This window comes from Bombyx mori, chromosome 7 (genome assembly GCF_030269925.1).
Source record: "Bombyx mori chromosome 7, ASM3026992v2".
NCBI classification, from domain to species: Eukaryota; Metazoa; Arthropoda; class Insecta; order Lepidoptera; family Bombycidae; genus Bombyx; species Bombyx mori.
Genome location: NC_085113.1, coordinates 13,308,274 through 13,333,634, shown reverse-complemented (window position 1 = coordinate 13,333,634; position 25,361 = coordinate 13,308,274). Strand labels below are relative to the sequence as shown.

Below are 25,361 nucleotides of genomic sequence, written 5' to 3'. Positions count from 1 at the left end.
ACGAATCTCTTTGGATACATAATTTTATTGTATTCTCTTTTAGTACATAAACACGTACAATGAAAACAACTGTGTTATAATATACTTAATTTAATTGATATTCCCTTTATTTATATAAAATTTATTTGTGACAATAATATAAGCTCTCATTATAGAACTATTCAGATCATATAAATAAATGTATTTAATGATAATACTTAAATTAGTAGATAATTCAATAAAAAAAATAATGACTTCAATTATTTGGAAGTTTATTGAAATGTAAAGAAATTTTCAAATAAATTATATGAAGAGATGTTTTCGCTGAGAAACTTTTTATTTTGTTTTAGGTCATAATTTATAGTCTTAAGGACTCTCTTGGTTTTTCTGTTTTGAAATATAGCGAGTTTTTTTTTCAATCTTTTACTATAGCAATCGACAGACCTATCGTTGTCCTTTTACACCTATTCCAATCGAGTAGGTAGGATAAGGACAGCTGCTTCAACGAGACGCCGAGAACGTCGCGTGATTGGTCGATTCAAATTTGTAAATTCGAATCTTCTCTGACAGTTGCTTTCAAGATGGAGTTAGATTCCCCTGAAAATCTCTTTCACCATTTCAAATGACTTCCCAAAGAAATAACCTTTTTAATTTTAATACCCGTACAAATTCGTGGCACTTTTCTCGTCTTGTTTTTTTTTTTTTTTTATTAAATTAAATACGTACACGTAATAAAATAAAATATTAAAGTACGGGTCCTATGCCAGATCTTAAAATTAAATACAAAACTTACACAGTAATTCAGTCATTGAAAACTTCAGATTGTGTTGAGATTCTAACGCGTTTTACATCTGAAATTTCCAATAATATATTTATGTATAAACCTTTAAGTCAAAGCTGCCAACTGTCAGTTAAAATTACATTAGGCGGTGCACGCGCACAACACATTCTGATATCTGAAATTTTATTGATCAAATAACTAGAGGTCCCACAGTAGTCGAAATTCGACTCTAATTAATTGGAATTGTAAGTTTGTACACATACTACATATAATCACAAATTTCGCCAAGGCTACACTAGGTATAAAAAAATATTAATAAAGACAAACAATATTTAATCTATTCTCAATTTGACCACAGACGTCAAGAACAAATTTGACATTAAAATTTGACAATAAATAGTATGCATGCGTGTGTGCGTGAAATACATGGTAAGTGGTGTGTGTAATGTTTTTTTTATTGATTTAAAGTATCTTTTATGCATTATTTAAAAAAAATATTAGCATTGTGCACTTCTTCTCTATATTCTCTATAAGTGTGGAAAATTTCATACTCCTCCGTCCGCGCAATTTTCGTAAAAAGGGATACTAAATTTTTGCTTCACGTATTAATAACTATAGTTAATACCGCGTACACTACATTGAACTTTTTTTATACATTGAACTGCCTCGAGTCTTACAACGCTGTTTTTGAACTGTCATTAAAGAAAGACCTTTGGCGAGAATTTGAACGTTTTTCAGATCTAGATCGCAGTTTTCGGATCGTAATGGCGAATTATTGACCTTTTAGTGTTCAAAAAAATTCAGAAAATGGATCGAAATGGCTGTATTTTATAGGTTTTAATAAATCAACTCAAATAGGCTAAAAAGTCGAGTAGCCGACGGACTTAAAAAAAAGTAGAAAACCGACCGGCCGTCGTGCACGAGTTAGTGTTGCCGCGTGTTGAATCTAATGTAATTATTTACCTTAAAAATTGGAATGATACGAAGTTGGCAACCTTTCAATAAAATTATTAGTCGATTATTCTAAAATTCAAATCTTCTTCGTATAAAAGATCCACTCGATCTTTATATGCACCTTGTAAATTATATTTGTGAGTACAGATGTTTGTTAAGCACCAGCTTTATCAATGGAAATGTATTTATATATTTATCTCAATTCGCTTTAGAATTATATATTTGCGTCATGCGATAATCACATGACTATATTTTTGTCTTTTTTTTTAAATAATCATGTATATATTCCTTTTTAATATATAGACTCCTGTGGCATATCAGATGTATTTTTGCCTTTTGATTGTTCGTTCGATCGACTTGAAACATGTTACCCCAAATCTCCAGTCGTGTTGTTTATTTGACACTGGCTCTAACAACCTGTTGCGGCGTCAGACTCCCTCTTCCTTTTGAGGCTTGGGTCGGTCTCATGAACCCTGATGTCTTAGCTGCAGTTTTCAGAGGAGGTCTAGCAGCGCCTACGGAACTGCCGCTGGAAGAAGAACGGGAAGCCGGCATCCTTGGTATCGGTTTCGGTATTGACTTAGGAGCTGGCTTGACTGGCGCTGGAGCCTTCTTCACGGTAGCCACTGATACAGAACTGTTCAACGAACTTCTGGAACTCCTCAATGATGTTCTGGAAGTGGACCTTTCGACCCTCAATGAGCTGGTTCGTTTAGGTACTGCGCGCTTCGGATCGATGGGAGTTCTTGGAGGGACTTTCATATCTTTGGTGGGCACTTTCTTTGGGATCACAGGCAGTTTCGTGATCTTGGGGACGGGAGAGTCACACTCTACGTTGCATCCTGATGAGGCTCCCTGAGACGCGCTCTCCGAGTTCAGGCTTTGAGTTTCTTCAAAACCTTCATCATTTAATTCGTGTTCGCTTTTGACTTTTGGTATTTTGGGAGATGTGGTCCTTTCACTCGCTTTCTCTACTCTGGAACCCACAGTTTTTCTGTACGCGTTCCTAGACCATACGCCCGTCGGACTTTCTGTTGGAGACTTGAGTTCTCTTATCGCTTTCTGGACATCCTCCTGGTTTATTGAAGTCTGCCGCCTCATCCTCGAATACGGTTTGGTTTCTTTGGTAGCAGTTTTCTCCGTACTGTGACTTTTGAGTTTGTCTTGCCAGCGTTTCAGTCTGCTCTCCTTCTCATCTTTTACCATTTCTACTGGTTTTGGCATGGGAGATGCTTCCACGGGATAGGAGGTTTGCACCTCAAGTTTGGATGGCCGCATGAGTTGAGTTTCGGCGACTAATTCGGAGGGCTCAGGCTTTTTCTCGTCCTCAGGAGAACTGGAGTCAGGATTCCTCTTGTATCTCCTCGTTCTTCTTGCTGCCGAAAATCTATCGAACTGTCCGTCTCCCAAGATTTCTTGGCAAAGGTCTCTCATCTCTGCTGTGGCTTTCTCGTTGAGGTTTTTCGTTGGTAGTGACGTCTGGAACTTCCGGCATGGCTCTTTCTCTGGAGGTGGGTTGAAGAATTTTCTTTGGACTGGTGGAGTTTCTATATTGTCTGAATCTATTTCAATTTTATCATTCTTTTCTGCTATTTCTGGTTTTGCATCCTTCGCTGTGGCGATAGTGATGTCGGGTAGCTTTCGTTTCTCTTCCTCGGTGATGGAGACCAGAGGTTGCGGCGACTCTATCTGCTGTCTAGACCTCTGTCGTCTCAGTCTTCGAACTTCTTCGTTCTCTTCTATTTTCCTCCACGGTATCCGCGTGTCCTTCGTTTGAGGCTGAACATCTGTAATGTTATTAGGAAGTTCTTTCATTAAAATGTTCTTATTAATGACTAGTGCTCGATCCGGCTCCGCTCGGGTCTTTAGCAAAAATTTTAACGATATTTGACGTTGTATTATTTTCTTAAATAAAATAACACTTATTGCGGCATAACTATAATAGTTGGACATATGCTGTCGCGACAATTTTTGTAAATAATAATGTGTTCTACAAAGTAGTAGTACATTATTTTATTCTATTATGAATAGTTTTCGCAGGGCACGCGATATAAAGAATATTTTTGGTCTTTTAAATCTTTACACCTTGGGTTACATTATTGGAGTTTTAGTAAGGTACCCTATTTTTTTTCAAAAAGATGTCACTCGGGGATAGTGTAGCTTCCAAACAGTGAAAGAATTTTTCAAATCGGTTCGGTAGTTTCGGAGCCTATGCAATACAAACAAACAAACAAATCTGTTCTCTTTATAATATTAGTATAGACTAGCGACCCGCCTTCGCTTCGATTCGGAAACATTACATTTTATTTTTAATAGCTGAGTCTCGTGATGTTACCCGCGGCTATTGTCGTACCGCGAGTGACACCGCGGGGCAAAGCTAGTCTAAAAAAAAGTAGCCTAAGCTAGTCCTTATATCATCAGCTACCTATCAGTGAAAGTCTCGTCAAAATCGGTCCAGCCATTCCAGAGATTAGCCGGAATAAACAGACAGACAGACAAAAATTGTAAAAAATGTTATTTTGGTGTATGTACCGTATATATATTCATATGCATGTAGCAAAAAGCGGTTATTTCAATATTACAAACAGACACCTCAATTTTATCTATATTTATAGATTAAAGTTCTTTGAACAAACGTTTAACTAGATGAAGAAGTGTAAAGTTTAAGACCAGGTGAAGGATGTAGTGTTGTGAGTGTTAGGGCCTACCTTCGACGGCCTCGATGGCGCTGACGACGTCGGTGCGCAGCGCGCGGCGCAGGTCGGCCCGCGCCCCCTCCGGTAGAGCCTCCAGGGTGCCGCTCTCTGACAGACACATTAAATAATAAGAATATTATAAAAATAATAAATAATAATAATAATAATAATAAAACATTTATTTCAGAAAAAATCCATAAAATAATATTAATACAATAGTCATTATTCCACACAAAAATACTTAATTACAAACAATTTGAACATACATTCATTTACATGTATTCGTCACATACATGTTTACGTCAAGTATGAAGTTCAGTGAAAAGTGAATGTGGTGTCAATTGTTTATAGCAACGATAATTGCGATAATTGAAAAATGAAACCATTCCATCAGTATTTTCTTATGACGTTGTCACGTTCAACTATCGCCAGTAAACCGACTTTACAGACAACCGATTCTTTAAGACCATGGTAAATTGAACGTTATCTGTTGTAAGACGGCTATAAACAGTTTTGGGGATAGAGGATCGCCATGACGGACTCCCCTCTTTATGTTGATTGTTGCTCCGATTCTATCTAGCTTAACTTTACTTGTGCAGTTTGTATAAATGGTTTTTAGAATGTTAATGTATTTTTCTTCAATATTTAATGCATGTAAAGTTTCCCAGATACTGTCGTGTGATACAGAGTCGAAAGCTTTTTTATAATCTATAAAAGCCAGATATAGGGGCCTTTAGAACTCTAAGTATTTTTCGATAAACTGGTGGACAACTTGAATATGGTCTGCTGTACTAAAAACCGTTCTGAAGCCAGCTTGCTCTATCAGCTGGTGTGAATCAATGCTGGAGGATATTCTTTCGAGTAGGCAGGAGGCAAATAATATTATTAACCCTCCGTATTAACCGTATAACCGTATCCTCGACCAGTGATTCTCGGTTACTTAATGCGGTATCTCGGAGGTGACCCTCAATTATCAAAGTAAAATAATCATGTTATATTTAAATCACATAAATTTCTTAGTTCTTATTATTCATGTTTATTTATTATTATTTGAAGTCCTCGTGGCCTAAAGGATAAGACGTCCGACCCATTGCGATGCAACGGTGTTTGAATCCCGCAGGCGGGCGCCAATTTTTTTAATGAAATACGTACTTAACAAAAGTTTAATGATTGACTTCCACGGTGAAGGAATAAAATCGTGCAAAAAAAATTAAACCCGCAAAATTATAATTTGCGTAATTACTGGTGGTAAGACGTCTTGTGAGTTCGCGCGAGTAGGTACCACCGCCCTGCCTATTTCTGCCGTGAAGCAGTAATGCGTTTCGATTTGAAGGGTGGGGCAGCCGTTGTAACTATACTGAGACTTTAGAACTACTATCTCTATCACTAAGTTAAGTGGCGGCATTTACTTTTTAGATGTCTATGGGCTCCGGTAACCACTTAACACCAGGTGGGCCCTGAGCTCGTCCACCCATCTATGCAACAAAATATATATATATATATATATAATGAAGTTTGTTAGGTCGTCATTAAAGCAATTACTGCAGGAGCACACACCGGAGTCGTTTTCCAAGGACCGTCTGTTAGCCTGCAGCCGTCGCGCTCGCTCACGTAGATCCGCATCTTTCTTCTCTTCTTGACTGTTCGCTCTCAACCACGACTCTATCTTCTGCCTCCATTCCCTAAGAAGAAGAAGTAATAACCATTTGCTAAATTTTTGTCTGCTGAAATCCATTTTGCTTTATTGTACAATTCAATAGTGATTGGTAAAAGAGATCTCTTACTTAGAGAGATGTACTTAGAATTTTGATTGTATGCGTTATTAATACGCTTTTATTAGCTTCAGACGTGTATGTTAGTATGTAACGGAATCTTTGAACAAGATTTCGACCCCCTTCAAAATGTCGGATTAACTCGAAATTCGGTATACTTATTAAGGACCGATGACAATTCAATATTAAAAAAATATATTGAAAAAATTGAAATTCAACTAAAAAATGAATAATAAATAATAGTTTAAAAAAACTAACAAAATACCTACACTTTTATAGAAAATCCTACTAAAAAATAGAAAATAAATATTAATAAATTTGAATTAAAAATAGTGTAAGAAAAAATGTTTTTATTGTAAAAACCGCGTGGGGTGCTTTTCAGGATATTAATAACCCTTCTACTCATATCTGTTCATAAAATATTTATAACTACTGATACCATGCACCCCACGCTTTTTTTACAATAAAATCATTTTTTCTTACACTATTTTTAATTAAAATTTATTTTCTATTTTTCAGTTGCATTTTCTATAAAAGCGTAGGTATTTTGTTAGTTTTTTTAATCTATTATTTATTTTACTTGTTTAATGACATAAGAAGGCAACTCTTGTGTTGGGATTCCTACTAGACTGAGACATCATTACTGTCTTCATAATTTCAGGTCAGTGTTTGTGGAGGGGGGTACATACTTCGGCTTGGTGGGGGGTTCGGGCGCGGGGGGCGCGGCGGGGGCAGACGTAGGGGGGGCCGCCGGGGGCTCCCGCTCGCGCTCGGCGGGGAGCTCCAGGCGCCCACGGACCGCACCACGCCGGGACCAGGACCGGTCTGGAAATATATATAATATATAGAACAAGTAATAAACAATAACGATCCGATGCTTTTAAATGGTTGAACTGAATATGGCCAAGGTATGGTTGGAGCTGAACAATTCTCAATAATATGACGTAACTTTAATATGAATTTGGGTTTTGACTGTAACTCTATCAGTTTGTCCTTTTTATTTATATCGCAATTCATACTAGAAACTTCGACCTAATGTATTATTAATATTAAGCATTTCCCGGTATTTACTTTGAGGTCCGATTCCCAATTACCATCTGAAACCCACGCGTCCCTGACCCATGGTTCTAACACTTATGATCAGGTGAGCTGTTGGATCGTATAAATAAAATAAAGTAACCCGTCTAAATATTTTCAAAGCACCAGGTTGACATAAATGTGAGGAGCTTTGAATTCGTTCTTCCATTCAGTACTACCAACCTTTACAAACCAAAATATTCTAGTGCTAACTCAAAATTTCGAACAGACGATTTTCTCAGTAGATGCTCTTGCTTAATAGGCCCTTAGACACGGGAAAGCCTTGAATTCCTTGAGACATGGGACATCGGTAATGGGATAAGCACCATTGTCCTAGCTCATGGGTTGAAAATCTGGTAATCCTTTTGTTTAAAGTTTCACTTCTATCACGTGGCAGCGTTGCCTTAATCTAAACTTGTGGGCATCAAACTTAAGTTACCCAGACTGCCCCACAAGGCCCGCTCAGGCGCGGAGTGCTTCAAGAACTCCAACAGACCCTCTTCATCATCACCAGGGCTGGCGCGGCTGCGGCGGCGGAGGCTGCCCGTCGGTGTCACGTCTAGATGACATTCAAGACATTAAGTTCAACTAGCAAGATACAGCTGAGTCATTCTGCTAACACAACACGGTGGTTTTATCTCATGACCGGATCGGATCTCGTTAATGGTAGACAGCGGCTTGGCTCTGCCTCTGGCATTGGTGAAGCCCATGGGCGACATCCACTCACCATCAGGTAGGCCGTATGCTCGTCTGCCTACAAGAGCAATAAAAAAAGGTGCTAAACTTGGAACTTACCAGGTGAAGGAGAGGGGTCTCTTGGCTTCCGTAAAGACCGCCTGCCTAGACCGTTCCTAATGTCCAACAATAAGGACTCCATAAGTGACTCGCAATCGGATACTGGAGTTGAGCAGACGCTGCTACCTGTTGGACAGGAAAAGTTGTTTAGGTTGTCGCTAGTTGTATCATCAGTCTGTGGGATGAGTGAGGAGCTGACTGAATTATTGGTAATAGTAACGCGTACTGCGGAACAAATATCATGGTTGAGTCGGTGATACAAATCTTTAATCAATGTGTCAGGTGCCATCTGTACCTTTTAGCCCTTTGTAATTTACAGAATCCTCAATATACTTCTTTGAACAGCTCGGGAATCCACGTTCTGATTTTTGGAGTTTACTCCTTTAGAATCGATTTACATATATAGGCCCGGGGTATGAAAATTATGGGGACCAAAATCGTACTAGCATGTCACACGAAATGCGTTATGCGCCTGATTGCGCATGTCACACGAAATGCGTTATCGCAGGTGACGCCGGGCTGCTGCGCCGGCAGTCCGCCACAAAGCCTCGTACTGATCGCGCGTTTCTCTCATTATTGTATTTTCATATATTTGTTAGTCGTTTATTTTGTGTCTCGTTAATTTGTTAATAATCTGTAGTGTATCGTGTTGTCGTAATATAGAACTATTTCTCGTATTGTTTCGTTTAATTTTTTATATCCAGTAAACTCCAGTCGTGCGTCGGAGCGGACACACACACTTTTTTTATTAGGTATCCTCACATATTTGTACTTTTATTATAGAAACATCAAACGGTCAATTAACCGCTATTACCAGCACCTTATTTTAACAGTACAATAGTCCTCTGAAGTACCAAACTCTTCAGTTTGTTAAAAAAGTTCAATTGAAGTCCCACCATTTCACCAAGAGATTTATTGAAGATTATCAGAAGACCCAAGATAGAGTAAAGGTTGGAGTTATCAATATACGTAAATCTACAAAATGTTTATGTGGGTATGTTTGTTTATTCGTGAACTGTGCGTTCGTGCACTTTATTCGTTTGAGTTGCCTTAAATAATTTTGCTATCGTGGGAGGCTTAAACGACAAATGGAAGATCTTCCACCGAGCGGGTGATGTTGCTCGGTAGACCGACGGTCCAAATGTTGTTATTCGGAACTTGTATATATGCAAGCTTGTTTTGAAAATGTCGTAAGCGAAATTCAGGCATCTGTCAAATATCCCGCGCTGCATGACGGCCTCCCGCCACAGCTATTTCAGAGTAGATTATTGTCACAACCATCCGCAACAGATGACACACGAGTACTGTCATTAAATGTGATATAAGCTTTATTTCCAAACACTTACACAATATATTATTTTAATAACCTAAAAGTACATATTATTATCTGCAACACGCTTCGTCAGATTATAGAAACGAGTTATCAGCAACATGCTTCGTCCAAAAATACAATACTTACTTTCAACTAGAAGCGTCGTCATATCATTGAATTGACTTATTTAGTTTGATTATCACTACATAGTATAAAACAAAGTCGCTTTCTCTGTCCCTATATCCCTATGTATGCTTAAATCTTTAGAACTACGTAACGGATTTTTATGCGGTTTTTTTTAATAGATAGAGTGATTGAAGAGGAAGATTTATATGTATTATAACATCCATTAAATAGTGGAGAAATCAATAATTAATTACAGTTTCCGAAGCGAAGTGAGGGCGGGTTTTGTGACAATTACAGGTTGTGTAAAACGGGTAGAACATGCGTATGTATATGGCGGATGTCGTGATACATACTGGTTTTGAGTTTGTGCGTGGCGAGGCTGAGGTCGCGGGCGCGGCGCCGCGCGGCCGCCTGCTCGTCGTGAGCGCGACGCCGCACGTTGTCCGCAGCCGCCGCGCGGAACCGCGTGCAGAACGTCACGAATATCTGCGGCGGGAGGAGGTGGCAACTATACTTGGGCGCGTGGAGGGTGAGTGTTCAGTAGGGAGTGCCCCGGACGTCGACGCCGGGGCTCTTGTCTTTTTCTTTAACTTTTTTTTTTATTGCTTATATGGGTGGACGAGCTCACAGCCCACCTGCTGTCAAGTGGTTACGGAAGCCCATAGACATCCAGAACGTAAATGCACCACCCACCTTGAGATATAAGTTCTAAGATCTCATTATAGTTACAACGGCTGCCCCACCCTACAAACCGAAACGCATTACTGCTTCACGGCAGATATAGACAGAGTGGTGGTACGTACCCGCGCGGACTCACAAGACGTCCTACCACCAGTAAAGAGAGGGCTTTATACCAATACTATTACTACTACTAATTTATACTAATACTAATAGAATTTTGTAAATTTTTTTAATCTAATCGATTTAATTGGTTTCTCTTGACAATCAAACGCAGACGTATTCAGACCGACCACCACGCGACTTGGGACCAGAGGAACTGAACACTCCACCCCACCAAAATTATTTTGTTTCCCCTTATGACGTCATCTTATAATTCTACTAAAAGATGAGGCGTTTCTAAGAGGCCTACTTACCTTAAAGCATTCCTCAAGTTTGAAGGACACGGAGTCTTCGCAGAAGAACTCCGCCAGCTGCTTTCGGAGGGTTTCCACTTCCTCCATGTCTTTATTCAGTACTGATATTTCTTGTTCAGCGACCTGGAAGTCACCACACTACATCTCAACGCGTCGTCAAATCAAAATAAATAAAATTACTTTTAGCCTCCGTAAACCAGAGCCCATGAACATCTCCGCATGACTACCGCCGCCGAGCCATGAGCTATCTTTTGACATATGGCAAATGTCCATTCATTTAGTTGGTTATGTTCAGGTATTATTAAAATGTAATTATTTTTAGGATGGATGAAATATGGTTAGATTTGGTTTTCGCTAACAGACCCCACTGGCGGTTGTTGGACAGCAAGAACCTCTGCGAGCCCCTGGGCTGCAGCAAAGGATACTTGCATGACGACATTATAAACCTTCATCAACATCATCATCATCATCAGCCGATAGTGGTCTACTGCTGGACATAGGCCTTTCCAATTGCACGCCACTTATCACGATCCTCGGCTTCTCTCATCCACTGGTGGTAGGACCTCTTGTGAGTCTGCACGGGTAGGTACCACCACCCTGCCTATTTCTGCCGTGAAGCAGTAATGCGTTTCGGTTTGAAGGGTGGGGCAGCCGTTGTAGACCTTAGAACTTATATCTCAAGGTGGGTGGCGCATTTACGTTGTGGATGTCTATGGGCTCCAGTAACCACTTAACACCAGGTGGGCTGTGAGCTCGTCCCCCTATCTAAGCAATAAAAAAAAAACAGCTTTTATCATACATCTTACATAGTTATCAGTATAGAAGCGAATTTAACTTAAAAATGACTTTCGTGTGAGAATAAGGCACCTTTAGAAACTCTCCCATCTGCCGACTAATATCAGGCTGGGTGGTTGGCAACAAAATATCCTTCTTCAGCACCCCGATCCTGGTCTCTAGGGTCTTGATCTCGTTGTGGAGTTGTTCGACTGATGCCTTAGCAGCTTCTTCCAAAACTCGCGTATCATCCGCGAAATGTGTCAGTTCTTTGTTCTTGCGCTCTGCTTGCTGGAGGAAGGGAAGAGTTCGTATGAACCTTAATATAGTAAAGGTAGGCAGCGGCTTGGCTCTGCCCCTGGCATTGCTGAAGTCCATGGGCGACGGTAACTACTCACCATCAGGTGGGCCGTGTGCTCGTCTGCCTACAAGGGCATTAAAAAAAGTAGATAGCGAAGCAGGCCGTAGCCAGAAAGAGAAGATTAGCGAGGGGAGATAAAGAAAAACACGTCACCTCAATTCGCACAACTCACCAGCGCCACATAATGCATAAGAGTGATTCCAGGCTTGTTCGCCCTGATGTCCTGTAGCTTCTGAAGTGAGGACAGCTTAACACCGGCCGCGCCGCCCGCATAGCCACCAGCGTTGAGGAAATTACCAGCTATTAAAGCTATATACAGCACCTCCTGTAAATAAATAAAAAGCATTTTGAGAAATGATAAAATCGAAATCGTAATCTGCGGTTTATCCTTCTTCTTCTTTTTGCTTCGGTTTCCGCAATACTGAGGGTCGTGACCACCTCCTCGCAACAAGAGTTTATTACGGACCATTCCACGCCATTTGCTTCTATCTGCCGCCGAGTGTAGAGCATCATGAACCGTGGTGTCGAGGGTAGTGCGGATCTGGTCAGTCCAACGTGTCGGGCCTCTACCTCGTGGTCTTCTTCCGTTCACCTTGCAGTCACCATTAGCTTCTCCAAGCTGCCGTGATTCTTTCTTGCAAGGTGGCCAAAGTATTCCAGAACTCTACGTAGGCAGATCGTAAAAAGCCTCGTCTTTATCTGGAGTTCTTAGCGGATCGACACGTTGATACGATGTGCTGTCCAGGGTTTATCCTAAATCTTCCAAAGTCTTACCTGTAGTGCTCTTGAAGACATGAGGTCATCTCCGGCAACCAGGATTGCGTTGATGGCGCTCTCCAAGTAACCAGTAGTGGACGGCCATTCCTCTTTCAGCAGCATGCATTCTATACGTAACTTGTAACTGTAACAAAAACGCGATGTATTTTGTAAAGTTAGCTATTTATTATACATGATCCTTAGCGGAGATGTGGTATCTGGTAATAACTGGTATGAATTAATTAACCAACCAATAAAACTAACCAATAAAAAAAATTGCTCTCTTATTCAGAGAGATTTTTTTGTACATTTTTTTGAGCACTATGTATTTTTTCGTGTTAGTGTTTGGTGGTTATTAGAGGTCACTTTAAAACATGAGATCGAAGTTCTTAATATATTGACAACGGCCATCGTAGGTACCCTATAAGCCAACACGTGTGACCGCTTCATTCATTTCATATCTAACAACTCCTCATAGCATAGTATTGTGCATTAAGTTAATACAGAAGGCTCAACTTACTTGGGTACTTGTATCAGTTGTAGCAGAAACTTCTCCGCGTTCCCGAGCTTTGTGACGTCACCGGAGAACGCTTTAAGCATCTCGCACTCGTCTATTTCGGGTAGTATCTTCAAAAGTCCACGAAGCTTTTCCGTGCCGATATCGTCATGAGAACCTTCTCTAATTAACTGTATAATATCTTCATTGGAACTGAAAAGATACATATTATGTTTACTAGTGGAGATAAAGGTAAGAACTTTTAAGTCTATATTGCTTTATCAGCGATGGGCACACGTTTATCAACAGACAAGATGGTGGTAAATCTTTTTTTTTTATACCTATGCTGATAGCCTTGATAGGCTATTTCAGCTTCACCCTAACGTGTGTAGGTGAACTCACGGTGCTCAAACCCGAGTGTTGTTAACATAGACCCTAGCAAGAGCAGTGCTTCGCAGAATCTATTACCGGATCCGAAACGCGACCCACTGAGAAGATCCGGCGAGAAACTCAGTGGGCTGTGTCTGAGGGTTAATTCGCTCGTCGAGCCCTTCGTCGCAAGCGACGGGTTCGACGAGGACGGTGACCGGTGCTTGTGGTGCCTAAAAGCACCGTTAGTGGAAGTAAATCTTTAAGATAGCCCAGATATCTTCAGCCACTACCAGTTGTCCTATTCATCATATATAATCACCTTCGGAACTGCTTTAAGAATATGTTGACGTTAAGGCTCCTCTTGCCGTCGAGGAGCGTGATCTCGGAGGACTCTTTCCTCGGTTTCTTTTCTCCGGACGCGTCGCAGATGGGGCTACGGCCCAAGCGAGGCGACGACCCCGCCGAGCCGGTCGGTTGAATCTAGGACCATACAAATTTATAATGGGAATTACTAAATTTATAACTAAGCAGAATGATATGGATTATTCTGCTTAAATAAGTATGGACTTATATTATAAATCGTGACACAAAGTCACTCTCATGTCCTACCGAACTGATCATCATTAAATTGCAAAGAGGAAACAGATTCTAAAGATTAATTTAAGAGTTTAAACACCATTTAACGACCGACCTCTTCATCATCAGCTCATATTAATCTACTTCACCATTAAGTATAGATACTCTTAAAATGCTGCAATACTTCAATCAGTCCTGCCTTCCAATGTTGATTTCTGTCATTCATTCTCTCACGCTTGCTTCAGCGCCAGTCCACATGACCATGTTCTCTCTCACCTGTTGACAAAATAGATCTTCTATTTCGTTCCAATCCAACTCTGTTTTCGGTGAGTGTTTGTGACTTGTCGCTACTATTGACCAGATGTTGTTCTGTCCCACCACCTAAAAGAAGATAGATTGAAGGTATAAATTGCAAGTAAACACTAGACGTTCGAAAATGCTTGGTTCACAATTTCCTTACCTTACTGTTAGGTATTTTATTCCAATTAATAGTTTTCATTTTGGTTTTAGGCAGAGGGGTTTCTTGTTGGGGCAGCTTTAGGTCCATTACTGGAGCTGGTGGAATAGGAGCGGATGGAGCCGATAGGGGAGGTGGGACTGGGGGAGGTGGCGGTCCACACGGCGGAGGCGGTGGTAGCATCGGTGCAGGTGGTGGTGGAATACCTAAAAATAATATATTCCAATTGAAGCTTTATTCTAAATTCTTTATTTTACTAACGCCACCAGAGAATAGAGATCTGACCTCTAAAGATCTACTGACCGCAAGACTTAGTCAATCTTTTTATGGCCCTTGACGAACACATAGCCCACCTGGTGGTGAATGGTTACCGTCGTCTATAGACGTCAGCAGTGGTAGGGGTAAAGTTAGGCCGCTGCCTATAATGTAAATATCGTATTCTTTCTAGAACCTCACATTGTGATAGCGCAGATTATTCACCAAAATCTATTTTGCTCAATAGGTATAATCTTGAGTACTTTTAAATAATGATGGGGAAACTTAAGTCAAAGCTCAGTTAATCAGTTGTTGTTAAATCCTTTCAGTATCATTTATCATTTTTAACCAAACTCTCGGTAATTCGAGTAAAACCCTTCTATAAAACTTTAACATATGGCTCAAGTTAGTAATAAAATTATCCCCCACTGCATCAACCTCTCTTGTCTCTCTCTCTGCCTTCAATCTTGACGCAGTTGGGGAGTCACTCGTCTTTCGAAGTCGTCGTGGCCTAAAGGATAAGACGTCCGGTGCATTCGTATGAAGCGATGCACCGGTGTTCGAATCCCGCAGGCGGGTACCAATTTTTCTAATGAAATACGTACTCAACAAATGTTCACGATTGACTTCCACGGTGAAGGAATAACATCGTGTAATAAAAACCAAACCCGCAAAATTGTAATTTGCGTAATCACTGGTGGTAGGACCTCTTGGGAGTCCGCACGGGTATGTACCACCACCCCGCCTATTTCCGCCGTGAAGCAGTAATGCGTTTCGGTTCGAAGGGTGGGGTAGCCGTTGTAACTATACTGAGACCTTAGAACTTATATCTCAAGGTGGGTGGCGCATTTACGTTGTATATGTCTATGGGCTCCAGTAACCACTTAACACCAAGTGGGCTGTGAGCTCGTCCATCCATGTAAGCAATAAAAAAAATAAAAAAAGTCACGATCCTCAGTAATGAGGAGAACGAGGCAAGGAGAAGAAGAAGAAGACGACGAACAACAAGAAATAGTTTCTTCCACCGTTCACTGAGAACATAATAATTTTTACAACTCTATAGATTTACTCACATGGAGGAGGTGGTGCCGGTGCTGGTGGTGGCGGTGGTGGAGACAGGGCTCTCTGAAGGCTCTGCTTCCGACCGCCACTCGAAGAATCTCTGTGTTGACATGTGCACCCAACTTTTGCCTGGAAAGTAAAAAGACAATGTCAATGACCAGTGACAGGGCGTATGATGTGTCATTACGTGTCTGTCACGTAGGCAGAGTGTGAACGAAATATAGCAATCCTATTTTTCCAGCGCGGCCGAAGCGGGGGAGAGGCATGGACTTTCGAGATAAAACCACTTGTAGCAACAAAAAAAATGTATAATCACTGTCAGTCCCGTAAAACTGTACGATCTTTTAATCCGATTAATGTACCAGTTGTAAATACAGTCCACTTTTATTTTGATAAGCCTTACACCCAAAATCTCACTGCAACGGTGCCAACAGCGTGTTTCTGCCGCGTTTTGGTGATCGCGACACCCCTCAAAGAATACTATTAAAGCTTCTGCCTCACTGGTCAAAGCGATCGGTGATGCCCATATTGCAATACCTTGGCTCCGGTAAGAACGTAAGACAAGGCTCTTTGACAATCTACTAAAAACTCAGTGGTATTTCAGGTATATGAATCAAAATTGGAGATAATGAATCATACTTGTAACTATAATTGAGACCTTAGAACTTGTGTCTCAAGGTGGGTGGCGCATTTACATTGTGGATGTCTATGGGCTTCAGTAACCACTTAACAACAGGTGGGCTGTGAGCTCGTTCACCAATGTAAGCAATAAAAAAAAATCTACTACATCATGAGCTACTACTTGTCCACTGCTGAAGAACTTGTCTTATTGGGTTCCTGGTCCTTAATCTTGATTCTTCTATATGCGTTTATTACCTGAACACTTGGAGCCCTAAGTAATTTAGCAGCGTCTTCTCTCGATTCCAGGAGTGTCGCTCTGTGCACCAGGGTCTCTGCTGTGTCCCAGACTATGTCGCTGACTGCCTCCTTAGGATCTATCTTCAGTAAATGCTGCAATATGCTCAAAAATGGTATTTCTTGCGGTGTGTCCGAAACCTGTGGAATTTTCAAATAGTTCAAATCATCTGAATCTTAATTATATGTCTCACTATAAGCTATAGCAACACGGTAGAGCATGCAGAAATTATTTATTATTCTTTGTTACCGTATTATTTCCTACTTAATAACACCACCCTCCAAATAGTGGATAGTTAAATAGCTAATTAAATAATTAATTAACTGCATATAATATTGTGAAAATGAATTTATAAATTTAACCCTAAGTACTCGAGAGGTGATTACAGCTCTCCAAAATACGTGATAATCAACAACCTCTCGAGTCCATTGGGTTCGCATCGGATAGGTTGTACGCTGGTCTAATACAATTTATACAAATTTTATAAATACCTACACATAAAATTTGCAAATTAAATTTAATATGAATTCAAATCATACATGCATTAATTCGGCCCTAATTAAATTCAAAATTCCGGTTTCTATACCTTTTTCATTTATTGCTTTGTTAGGTTGGACGAGCTCACAGCCTACCTGGTTGTTACCGGAGCCCATGTGGATGTCTATGGGCTCCAGTAACCACTTAACACCAGGTGGGCTGTGAGCTCGTCCACACATCTAAGTAATAAAAAAAAAGACATCTTTAGACATCTTTACGTTTTAACGTAAATGCCGCCACCCACCTTCAGATGTGAGTCTAAGGTCAGTATAATTACAACGGCTGCCCCACCCTTCAAACCGAAACGCATTACTGCTTCACGGCAGAAATAGGCGGGGTGGCGGTACCTATCCGTGCGAACTCAAAAGGCCCTACCACCAGTAATTACGCAAATCATAATTTTACGGGTTTGATTTTTAGAAATAGGCAGGGTGATGGTACCCACCTGTTTAAGTATGGCATAAAATACATCTAGATGCGAATTGAGATTGATTCCTCCGGGTCCCTGGGCCTCATCGCTCTCCCTCTGCTCTTCGAACACGTCTAGTTGCACGCTTAGATCAGGCTGGCTTGATGCTTCATGTCTGGAATGAATTATAGCTGAATAATTTTGGGTTCAATTGCTTTTCAAAGTTATGTTAAAATGATCTCTAAGTAGCCTTTTGCGTTACCAACGGTAGGAGACGGGTTGGTATTTAATACGGACCCTACACTGATAAATTTGATATTCGGTATGTTTGTAATTATTGTTCCCCGGTTTTTTTTTATTTTTATTTAGTTCATACCAAGAATACAAGAGCTTAGGGTTGCTGAACTCGAAAGATTTTTTTTTTTCACGTAATTTTGCTAGGGTTTTTGGCCACAAAATAATTGTGGTAGTGGTCTTAAGTGATGGGCCAATATATACGCCTATTGAAACATAAACTTAGGATGCCCTAGTAGCTTCTGTATATAGGAATTACTTATATCATTGATCACCGCGCGATTCAAACCATAGTCCGCTTTGAAATATTACTTTTGTAACGAAGTATGTACTTTTAATATCATGTTGGTGCCAGAAACATTGTCTGGAGCGACAATAACGCCTGGGAAACCATAGATTCATAAAAAAAAAATCGCTAACACTATTTACGTCTACTAGACATGCGCTAACGAATCAATAAACAAGTGTGACTACATAAAAAACAAACACATTTTTTTTATTGTATAAAAAAGCTATCTAGTTAATAAAAGGTTAGAAGTATTGCGTGGGATATTCTCGTTCTGACTAACATGGGCAGTGGCTCTCGACCGGTATCACTCACTTGGACAACTAAACGCTTTAGAGGTAATAATTATGTTGGACTTTATATTAAAAAGTTTGACGGCGCTATTGTGACGCTACTTCATTTTATCGCGCTCCAAGCCGGAGTGTCACCGTTGTATATATTTAGTGCTTGGTTCTGTCATGTATGCATTGTTACACAGGAGAACGTTGTGACTTTGGGCTGAATGTGAAACGATTCATTACAACTTCCATTTCACGATTTGTATGACCGACGATATTACCAACGGCATGAAGGACTTTATTGATATAAATATTATTCAAAATTTCTTTAGCCAATTAACAAACAATTTACTTCTATAGTAGCATAGCGCATACTATACAATTTCTGGCAGCTACCAATAAACTCTGATTTTAAAATCCATTATTAGTATTTGTAACGTTTATATCATTTACGCTTGTTTTTTAAATTTAAATACACCTATACCACCACCACCACCACCACCGATACCACCCACCCAATTCGAAACTGGTTTTAATAATGATATCCAGTCGCCATTACCGAACCACGATGCGAATGTCAATCATTTACCCTATTAAAATTTACTTTATCAATGTGTGTTCATCTCTAAACTTTTTGTAGCAATAAATAAACCTATTGAATTACGAAGGGGATATTGTGACAACAAAAAATATTTAAACAAAAACTATACAATGTGATTCTTTTGAATTTTTTCGATCGACTTCAAATGATTTATTGTGCCTTCACAATTAGGAAGTCAAGGAGTAAATATCTCGTGCACTATGTTGCTGATTATTTGCACGATTAGCGATTAGTAGAGGGTAAATCACGTGACCCACCTTGAGACATGAGGTCTAAATCTGTGAAATTAGAATATTTGTTTCTCTCGCGAATGTTCTGTTTCGGTTGGAAACGGTGTAACGGTCGTTGTACAAAATAATTGAGAGTTATCGACCTCATGTCTATGAGCCTCTGAAACCGCTTACCATCAGGTGGGAAAGATACCAAAGACAAACAAGTGCAGCATCAATTGTTCTTCTGTTTGTCAACCGATTTTCTTTTCTATTTTTTGTTTAGCTTTATAATAGCTATTATTATATGCAAGCTTTATATAAAAAGATACGGATAAAGTTAAGATATTTTCTTTAAATATTAACAATGTTAAAAAGATAATCGAATACATAAAATAAATCTGAGTTTTGAGTCATCATTGATTATGGTCGAATTACAAACATTCGGTAAACACTTGTACTATTTTAAAATATGACTTATACTTGTAAGTAGTAAGGATAGATGTAGATGCACAAAATACGGAATTTTTAATCTAAAGTCAAGGCTAAAGAGTCTATTCGTGTTAAATCTGTTCTAAGCACGTGCGAGTCTTTTAGTGTTGCCAAACATATTCTCGTAACATAACATAGAACCTAATTACAGCGTTAAACAATAATCCTAACTATTTTTTTTTTTATTGCTTAGATGAGTGGACGAGCTCAGAGGCCACCTGGTGTTAAGTGATTACTGGAGCTCATAGACATCTACATTGTAAATGCGCCACCCACCTTGAGATATAAGTTCTAAGGTCTCAGTATAGTTACAACGGCTGCTCCACCCTTCAAACCGAAACGCATTACTGCTTCACGGCCGAAATAGGCGGGGTGGAGGTACCTACCCGTGCGGACTCACAAGAGGTCCTACCACCAGTAAGAATATCTTATCTTGTTCAGGAGGCTAAAGAAATAAAATTATTGCTGCGTCATCGTTCCTTGGTAAGCGTATAAATTCCCAAGTTAATCGGACGTCATCAAGTTGGTTAACTTAGTATTTATTAAACTTATTAACTTAGTATTACGTTACAGAAAGGTCAAGATACTAAAAACGTGTTGACAAAAAGACTTTTCGTAACATTTGCCCTTATGATTAAGGAAATTAGATTGATTATTAATCCGAAGGTACTGGTTTCCGGCCTTTTTGTTTCGTGCAGGGGCGGAACCTCCTACGAGATATGTGCGTCTAGGGGCGCGCGGGGTATGTGACACTTGATGCCGATGTTGGGAGCAGACCGCGGGCCCAAGGATATTGTTTAGGCTCTAAAGCACCAAACGAATCCACCTTGCACTCTCACACCCGACGTCCGATCTCCTCTCGAGGTTAGAACTTGGTCAGAGGAAGGAAGTTCCGCGGCCTACACTAAAACCAGACTGGTTTACGGCCTTACCATAAGCTACTGCCTCTCCACCATCCATCCCTAGTCCCAGTGTTCTCGCCTATTTCCCTAGCTCCTTAACTTAAGCATTGATGACACAGAGCAAACCCGTACAACCCGTGTCGCGAAGAAACAATTCATTTCAGTTTAGAACTGCCATTTTATGATCGATCGAGACTTTAGTCTAGTATCAAGATCATTTTTTCTTGCCTTTGAATACAGATGAGGGTGTAATGCCCTTGCTCCGTTGGCGGGTGGCGTGGTAGTGAAATGGAAAGGACAAAATCATCTCAATACCGCCAACCAATACCTAATTAAAGAAATTTTTTTTTTTTTTTTTACTAACAATCACGCCACCTTAACTGGTCCCGTGATAAGTTCGTAAAGAACTTGTGTTACAGGTACCAGGTATCGGAAATAAATGTAAGATTTTTATTATACACATACATATATTTAATATACATCCATAACCCTGGAAAATACATTTATATTTATTATACAAATATCTTCCCTTGGCGGGATTCGAACCCGCGACCCCCTAGTGTAGTGACCATGTCACTTACCACTACACCAGACGGACGTTAAAATTGTATCCAATGCAAAGTTAATCAACATTCCTTGCATAGACCACGAAGTTCAAACGATCGTGATCGGGATTTAAAGGCAAACCGAACGGGCTCTACTGTATGTGATTTCTATGGGCTCCTGTGAGCACGGCACTCCACGTGGGCCGTGAGACCATCATTCAATAGCAGTCGTAAACTACTATTATCTATGGCAACACTCGATCGGTGACTCAAAACCACTGCAAAAAGCGCGAGAAACACGCGATTAATTATGCTTGGACGGAAAAAAAAACCTTAATTAAAACTCTGCTTTGTTCGAAGCCGTTCAAGAGATCGAGTTGCACAGAGTGTACGCTGTTTTTTTAGCTTAAACTTGATATTATTGTTGGTCGCCGGTGTTTCTGGGTGATTGATGTCCCTAGAGATCTTTGTCCTCAGCTCAGTTTAAGACATTACCAATGTTACATGGGGTAACGTTATCTATCTATATATATAAAAATGAATTGTTGTTCGTTAGTCTCGCTAAAACTTGAGAGCGGCTGGACCGATTTGGCTAGATAAATATGAAAATGCTCGGAATTAAATAAAAATAACAATTTGTTTTTCCTTTGATGTGTCCCCCGTCGGACGGATTCCTTTTGTTTGTTTTAAGTTTATTTTATACAAAAGTTTAGGTCTTTTATTTATCGATTGAGGCACTACGAAGTCTGCCGGGTCAACTAGTAATTGATATTTAGAGTTGACATTTTTTACGCATGCGCGTCGGTGACGGCGACCATGGACCTCGTTTGACCCCACTCTTCAAACTGGCACGCATGACTGGTTCCCGGCGATACCTCCAATAATAATACAATATAAATAAATAAGTAAACGTACTCACCTTAAATTATTTAATACTGATAGAAGTCCAAGTCCTGTAACATTGTGTAAAAGTTAATCAGTCAACATTGTATATGCATTATAAAATTGCGGAAAATTTTTAGCGGGAATAGATGAAAAGTAATTATTTAAAATCTCAAGTCTAATAGCGCCAAAAACATTGTTGAACTATGTGCAATGCGCTATATGATTTTAAATAGTAAATTACATCAGAACTGTATTCAATCCTCGTTTAAGCATAGAAGGAATTTTATCTTAAAAATGTAAGGTAGGAAAATGTCAGATGAATGAATGACTTGAAAATTAATATTATTGCGAAACAGTTGCATACGGATAGCTATAAATTAATTACTGTTTCGCAGCAGAAATAGTTCAGGTGGTAGTACCTACCCGCAAGGCCCTCAAGAGATCTTATCACCAGAACTGGTAAAATTCTGGTAATATGCTTAAATTGCGCTTGATGTGATTAGAAGTGCTCAAACAATGACAATACCTATAAACTCATTCCTGACCCGGGTCCTGTCAGGAAGACGTGGAGCAGAGATGATGAGGCAGTTGATGAAGGCTACTAATGCGGTCTTGTATTCTGTGCTCGTGGCATTTTTCAGTTCCTCCACCACCACGCTGAGCCGGTACCTCTCGTTTTTCAGCACCTTTAGCGATTTGAAAATCAGGATACATTGGCACTGATGCGCCTACCTCAAGACCTAAGTACTCAACAGCTCAATCCAAAAATAAAGATGTGTGGTGTCGTGAAACACCGGATAGGAACGAAGTTCCCTATTATAAAAATATTAATTTTAAGTTCTATTCGAGGTATAAAGAAAATAAAACTGGAGGTTTCGCAACAAGCCACGGTCATTCGGTAAAAAAAATTATGTTATTTTTTGTACGTTATTACAAAGTTAAGTCGTACACTGTGTGCATTACTAGTACAAAATCTTACGTTACGGACGTTTTTTCCCGGTTAGGGTATCCCTCCGCATCGTCCCTTAAAGAACTTCGTTCCAAAAAAATTCCTACAACTATTAACTTAAGATACTACTCCTATTAGTTCGATCAAGTAAAATATATAAATAGATGTTAGATAAACATTTGTTACTCGAAGACTGATCATATATCTTCTTCACTCTTGTCTTCTGTGATTATGACCCTAGAGAACACAGTTTGGATCCTTTGAGGGTTAAGCGTTTATTGCGTATTTTTCGTTCTATGACCTGCTACTAAGGACGATTAGGAATTATTAAATTAATCTGAATAACGCACACTTCATTGACTTCGGCTACATTAATGATATTCTCGTTTAATTTCGTTAATGTCGGTTTTTCTTTTGGAACGAAGTTCCTTATCGCGCGTTGTGAAAGGGGGCTAGACGGAAAAAATTCTTACGAAAAGTTGTCACGACACTTTTTAGATCCGTCATTCTGACCAATCAACGTGTAGGCGCTTATCGCGTGACATTGCTCGTATCCGATTGGTCCGCGTAATGAGTACAGTTTCTCGAGATAGCGTTTCAACAATAGTAATTTAGTTCATAGTATTGTTTTTTTCTTCTTCATAATGCCGTAATTTATTATTATAACTTAAAAAAAAAATTACAATTCCTTCACTAATTAATCGAAAGGAACTTCGTTCCATCCGGGTGTCCCTTGACACCTCTGAAGTTTTTTATATTATTTCGTAGCAGTAGATCAATATTTAGACTGTACCTTATATCGTTCGAGGGTATCCACAGCTCGCGCGTAGCCATCAGAATTGTAGACGCACAGAGCCGATAGAAGTTCGAAGACCTGATGAAATACATTACTATGATTATAACGCAAAACACGGATATTAGCGCAACATTTGACCATTGTGGCCTTTTCCACAGAACCATTTGAATATGCATTGAACGGTTCGATTTAATAAGATACATGTTACAGATCAACTAGTAGGGTCTTAGTCCAGACGCATATAGTTTGTTCGTTTTGGGTCCAGCATGTTTCGTTGCGAGGAATCGGTACGTCACAAGAATTGTCTCAGACTCTCAGGACACAAACTGTGGTTGGCGCAGTGGTTCAAGCTAGCAGGGATGAACGCTATTCTGATGGTACGGTAATGAAAAGATGCCTCCTTTTTTTCAGTGTTATTCAGTGTCACGGAGTGAAGTCTGTCATATTCAGTTGAAAGAGTGCTCAGTTTTGTATAGTTTATTAACACTGTTTGCTGTTTAATTTTTAATATTATTTTAAAAAAAGGCTCTTAGGCCTTAGGCTCTAAATATTGTTTTCTTCCTATATAACAGAATACGCAATTAAGAATTTTATTGTTTATTCATTCTGAGGTACTCCATATTAATAAATTTCCCTTAATAAATTTCCTTTGTGTATTGCTAAAAATATTGGTTGCATACTATTAATCTTATTTCTATGTGATAGTTGTTGCAAAGATAGCTGTTATTGTAGCTACCTGCTTCTTGACAGGAGCCGCGGGCGAAGACAAGGCCGCAGCTAGTTTTGCTGCGTATTCTGCGTGCTCCACAATATAGTCGAGACCAACGCGACTCTCCATCGTGCTTCTGAAACAATTTTATCAGAAACTTCATAAGAAAAAAGCGAAAAATAGTTCTAATATGAAAAACCCTAGTCTACTACTGTACGTCTTGGTAATTAGGGTTAGAAGTGAGCAACCTCACGATGCGCTGCTAAGGCATTATTAATAATTACTAGTGGACGCACGGTGGTCGAAATTCGACCTTAATTAATTTAAATTATAAGTTTGAACATCGGTTAGGTTCTTGTCAAAGACTATACATACATACTTCTATAAGCACAGATTTCACCAAGGCTATAGACAAATAATATTAAAGACAAACAATACTAATCAATTCTATTATTTTTTTCCTACATATTCTAGTGACCTCGAGGGGTTAAGATTCACCGAGCTAGCAGGTGAGCTCACGGGACTCAAACCGGGAGTGTTGCTAGCACTGGCCCTAGCAAGAGCAGTGCTTCGCAGAATCTACCACCGGATCGGAAACGCGAGCCACTGAGAAGATCCGGCGAGAAACTCAATGGGCTGTGTCTATGGGTTAATTTACTCGTGGAGCTCTTCGTCGCAAGCGACGGGTTCGACGAGGACGGTGACCGGCCAATCCTCAATTACACCACAGACTTTATTAATCAATTCTCAATTTGACCACAGCCTTTAACAATAAACAAAAGAGTATGCGTACGTGTGTCAAATATATACTAGTGTGTGTAAAGTTTTATTTATTGATTTAATGTATTTTTATGCATA

The 25,361-nt window shown here is 39.7% G+C and overlaps 1 protein-coding gene across 1 annotated transcript in view; it reads right to left on the bottom strand.

Moving 5' to 3' along the window:
• Positions 1 to 9: 9 nt before the first annotated feature.
• Positions 10 to 25,361, bottom strand: part of LOC101737866 (inverted formin-2) — a 94,966-nt gene continuing 69,614 nt past the window's right edge. The window contains exons 4-25 of the mRNA XM_038011944.2: positions 24,531 to 24,639; positions 23,792 to 23,872; positions 22,576 to 22,735; positions 22,084 to 22,117; positions 17,594 to 17,732; positions 16,572 to 16,751; positions 15,707 to 15,824; positions 14,382 to 14,584; positions 14,198 to 14,302; positions 13,665 to 13,825; positions 12,998 to 13,186; positions 12,496 to 12,622; positions 11,894 to 12,046; positions 11,454 to 11,651; positions 10,587 to 10,709; positions 9,846 to 9,978; positions 8,055 to 8,180; positions 7,699 to 7,818; positions 6,872 to 7,007; positions 5,968 to 6,092; positions 4,423 to 4,518; positions 10 to 3,501 (exon numbers count right to left, since the gene is read on the bottom strand). Of these exons, the coding sequence (XP_037867872.2) occupies positions 2,108 to 3,501; positions 4,423 to 4,518; positions 5,968 to 6,092; positions 6,872 to 7,007; positions 7,699 to 7,818; positions 8,055 to 8,180; positions 9,846 to 9,978; positions 10,587 to 10,709; positions 11,454 to 11,651; positions 11,894 to 12,046; positions 12,496 to 12,622; positions 12,998 to 13,186; positions 13,665 to 13,825; positions 14,198 to 14,302; positions 14,382 to 14,584; positions 15,707 to 15,824; positions 16,572 to 16,751; positions 17,594 to 17,732; positions 22,084 to 22,117; positions 22,576 to 22,735; positions 23,792 to 23,872; positions 24,531 to 24,632 (4,203 nt within the window). The 5' untranslated portion in view covers positions 24,633 to 24,639 and the 3' untranslated portion in view covers positions 10 to 2,107. The remainder of the gene's footprint in view (positions 3,502 to 4,422; positions 4,519 to 5,967; positions 6,093 to 6,871; positions 7,008 to 7,698; positions 7,819 to 8,054; positions 8,181 to 9,845; positions 9,979 to 10,586; positions 10,710 to 11,453; positions 11,652 to 11,893; positions 12,047 to 12,495; positions 12,623 to 12,997; positions 13,187 to 13,664; positions 13,826 to 14,197; positions 14,303 to 14,381; positions 14,585 to 15,706; positions 15,825 to 16,571; positions 16,752 to 17,593; positions 17,733 to 22,083; positions 22,118 to 22,575; positions 22,736 to 23,791; positions 23,873 to 24,530; positions 24,640 to 25,361) is intronic.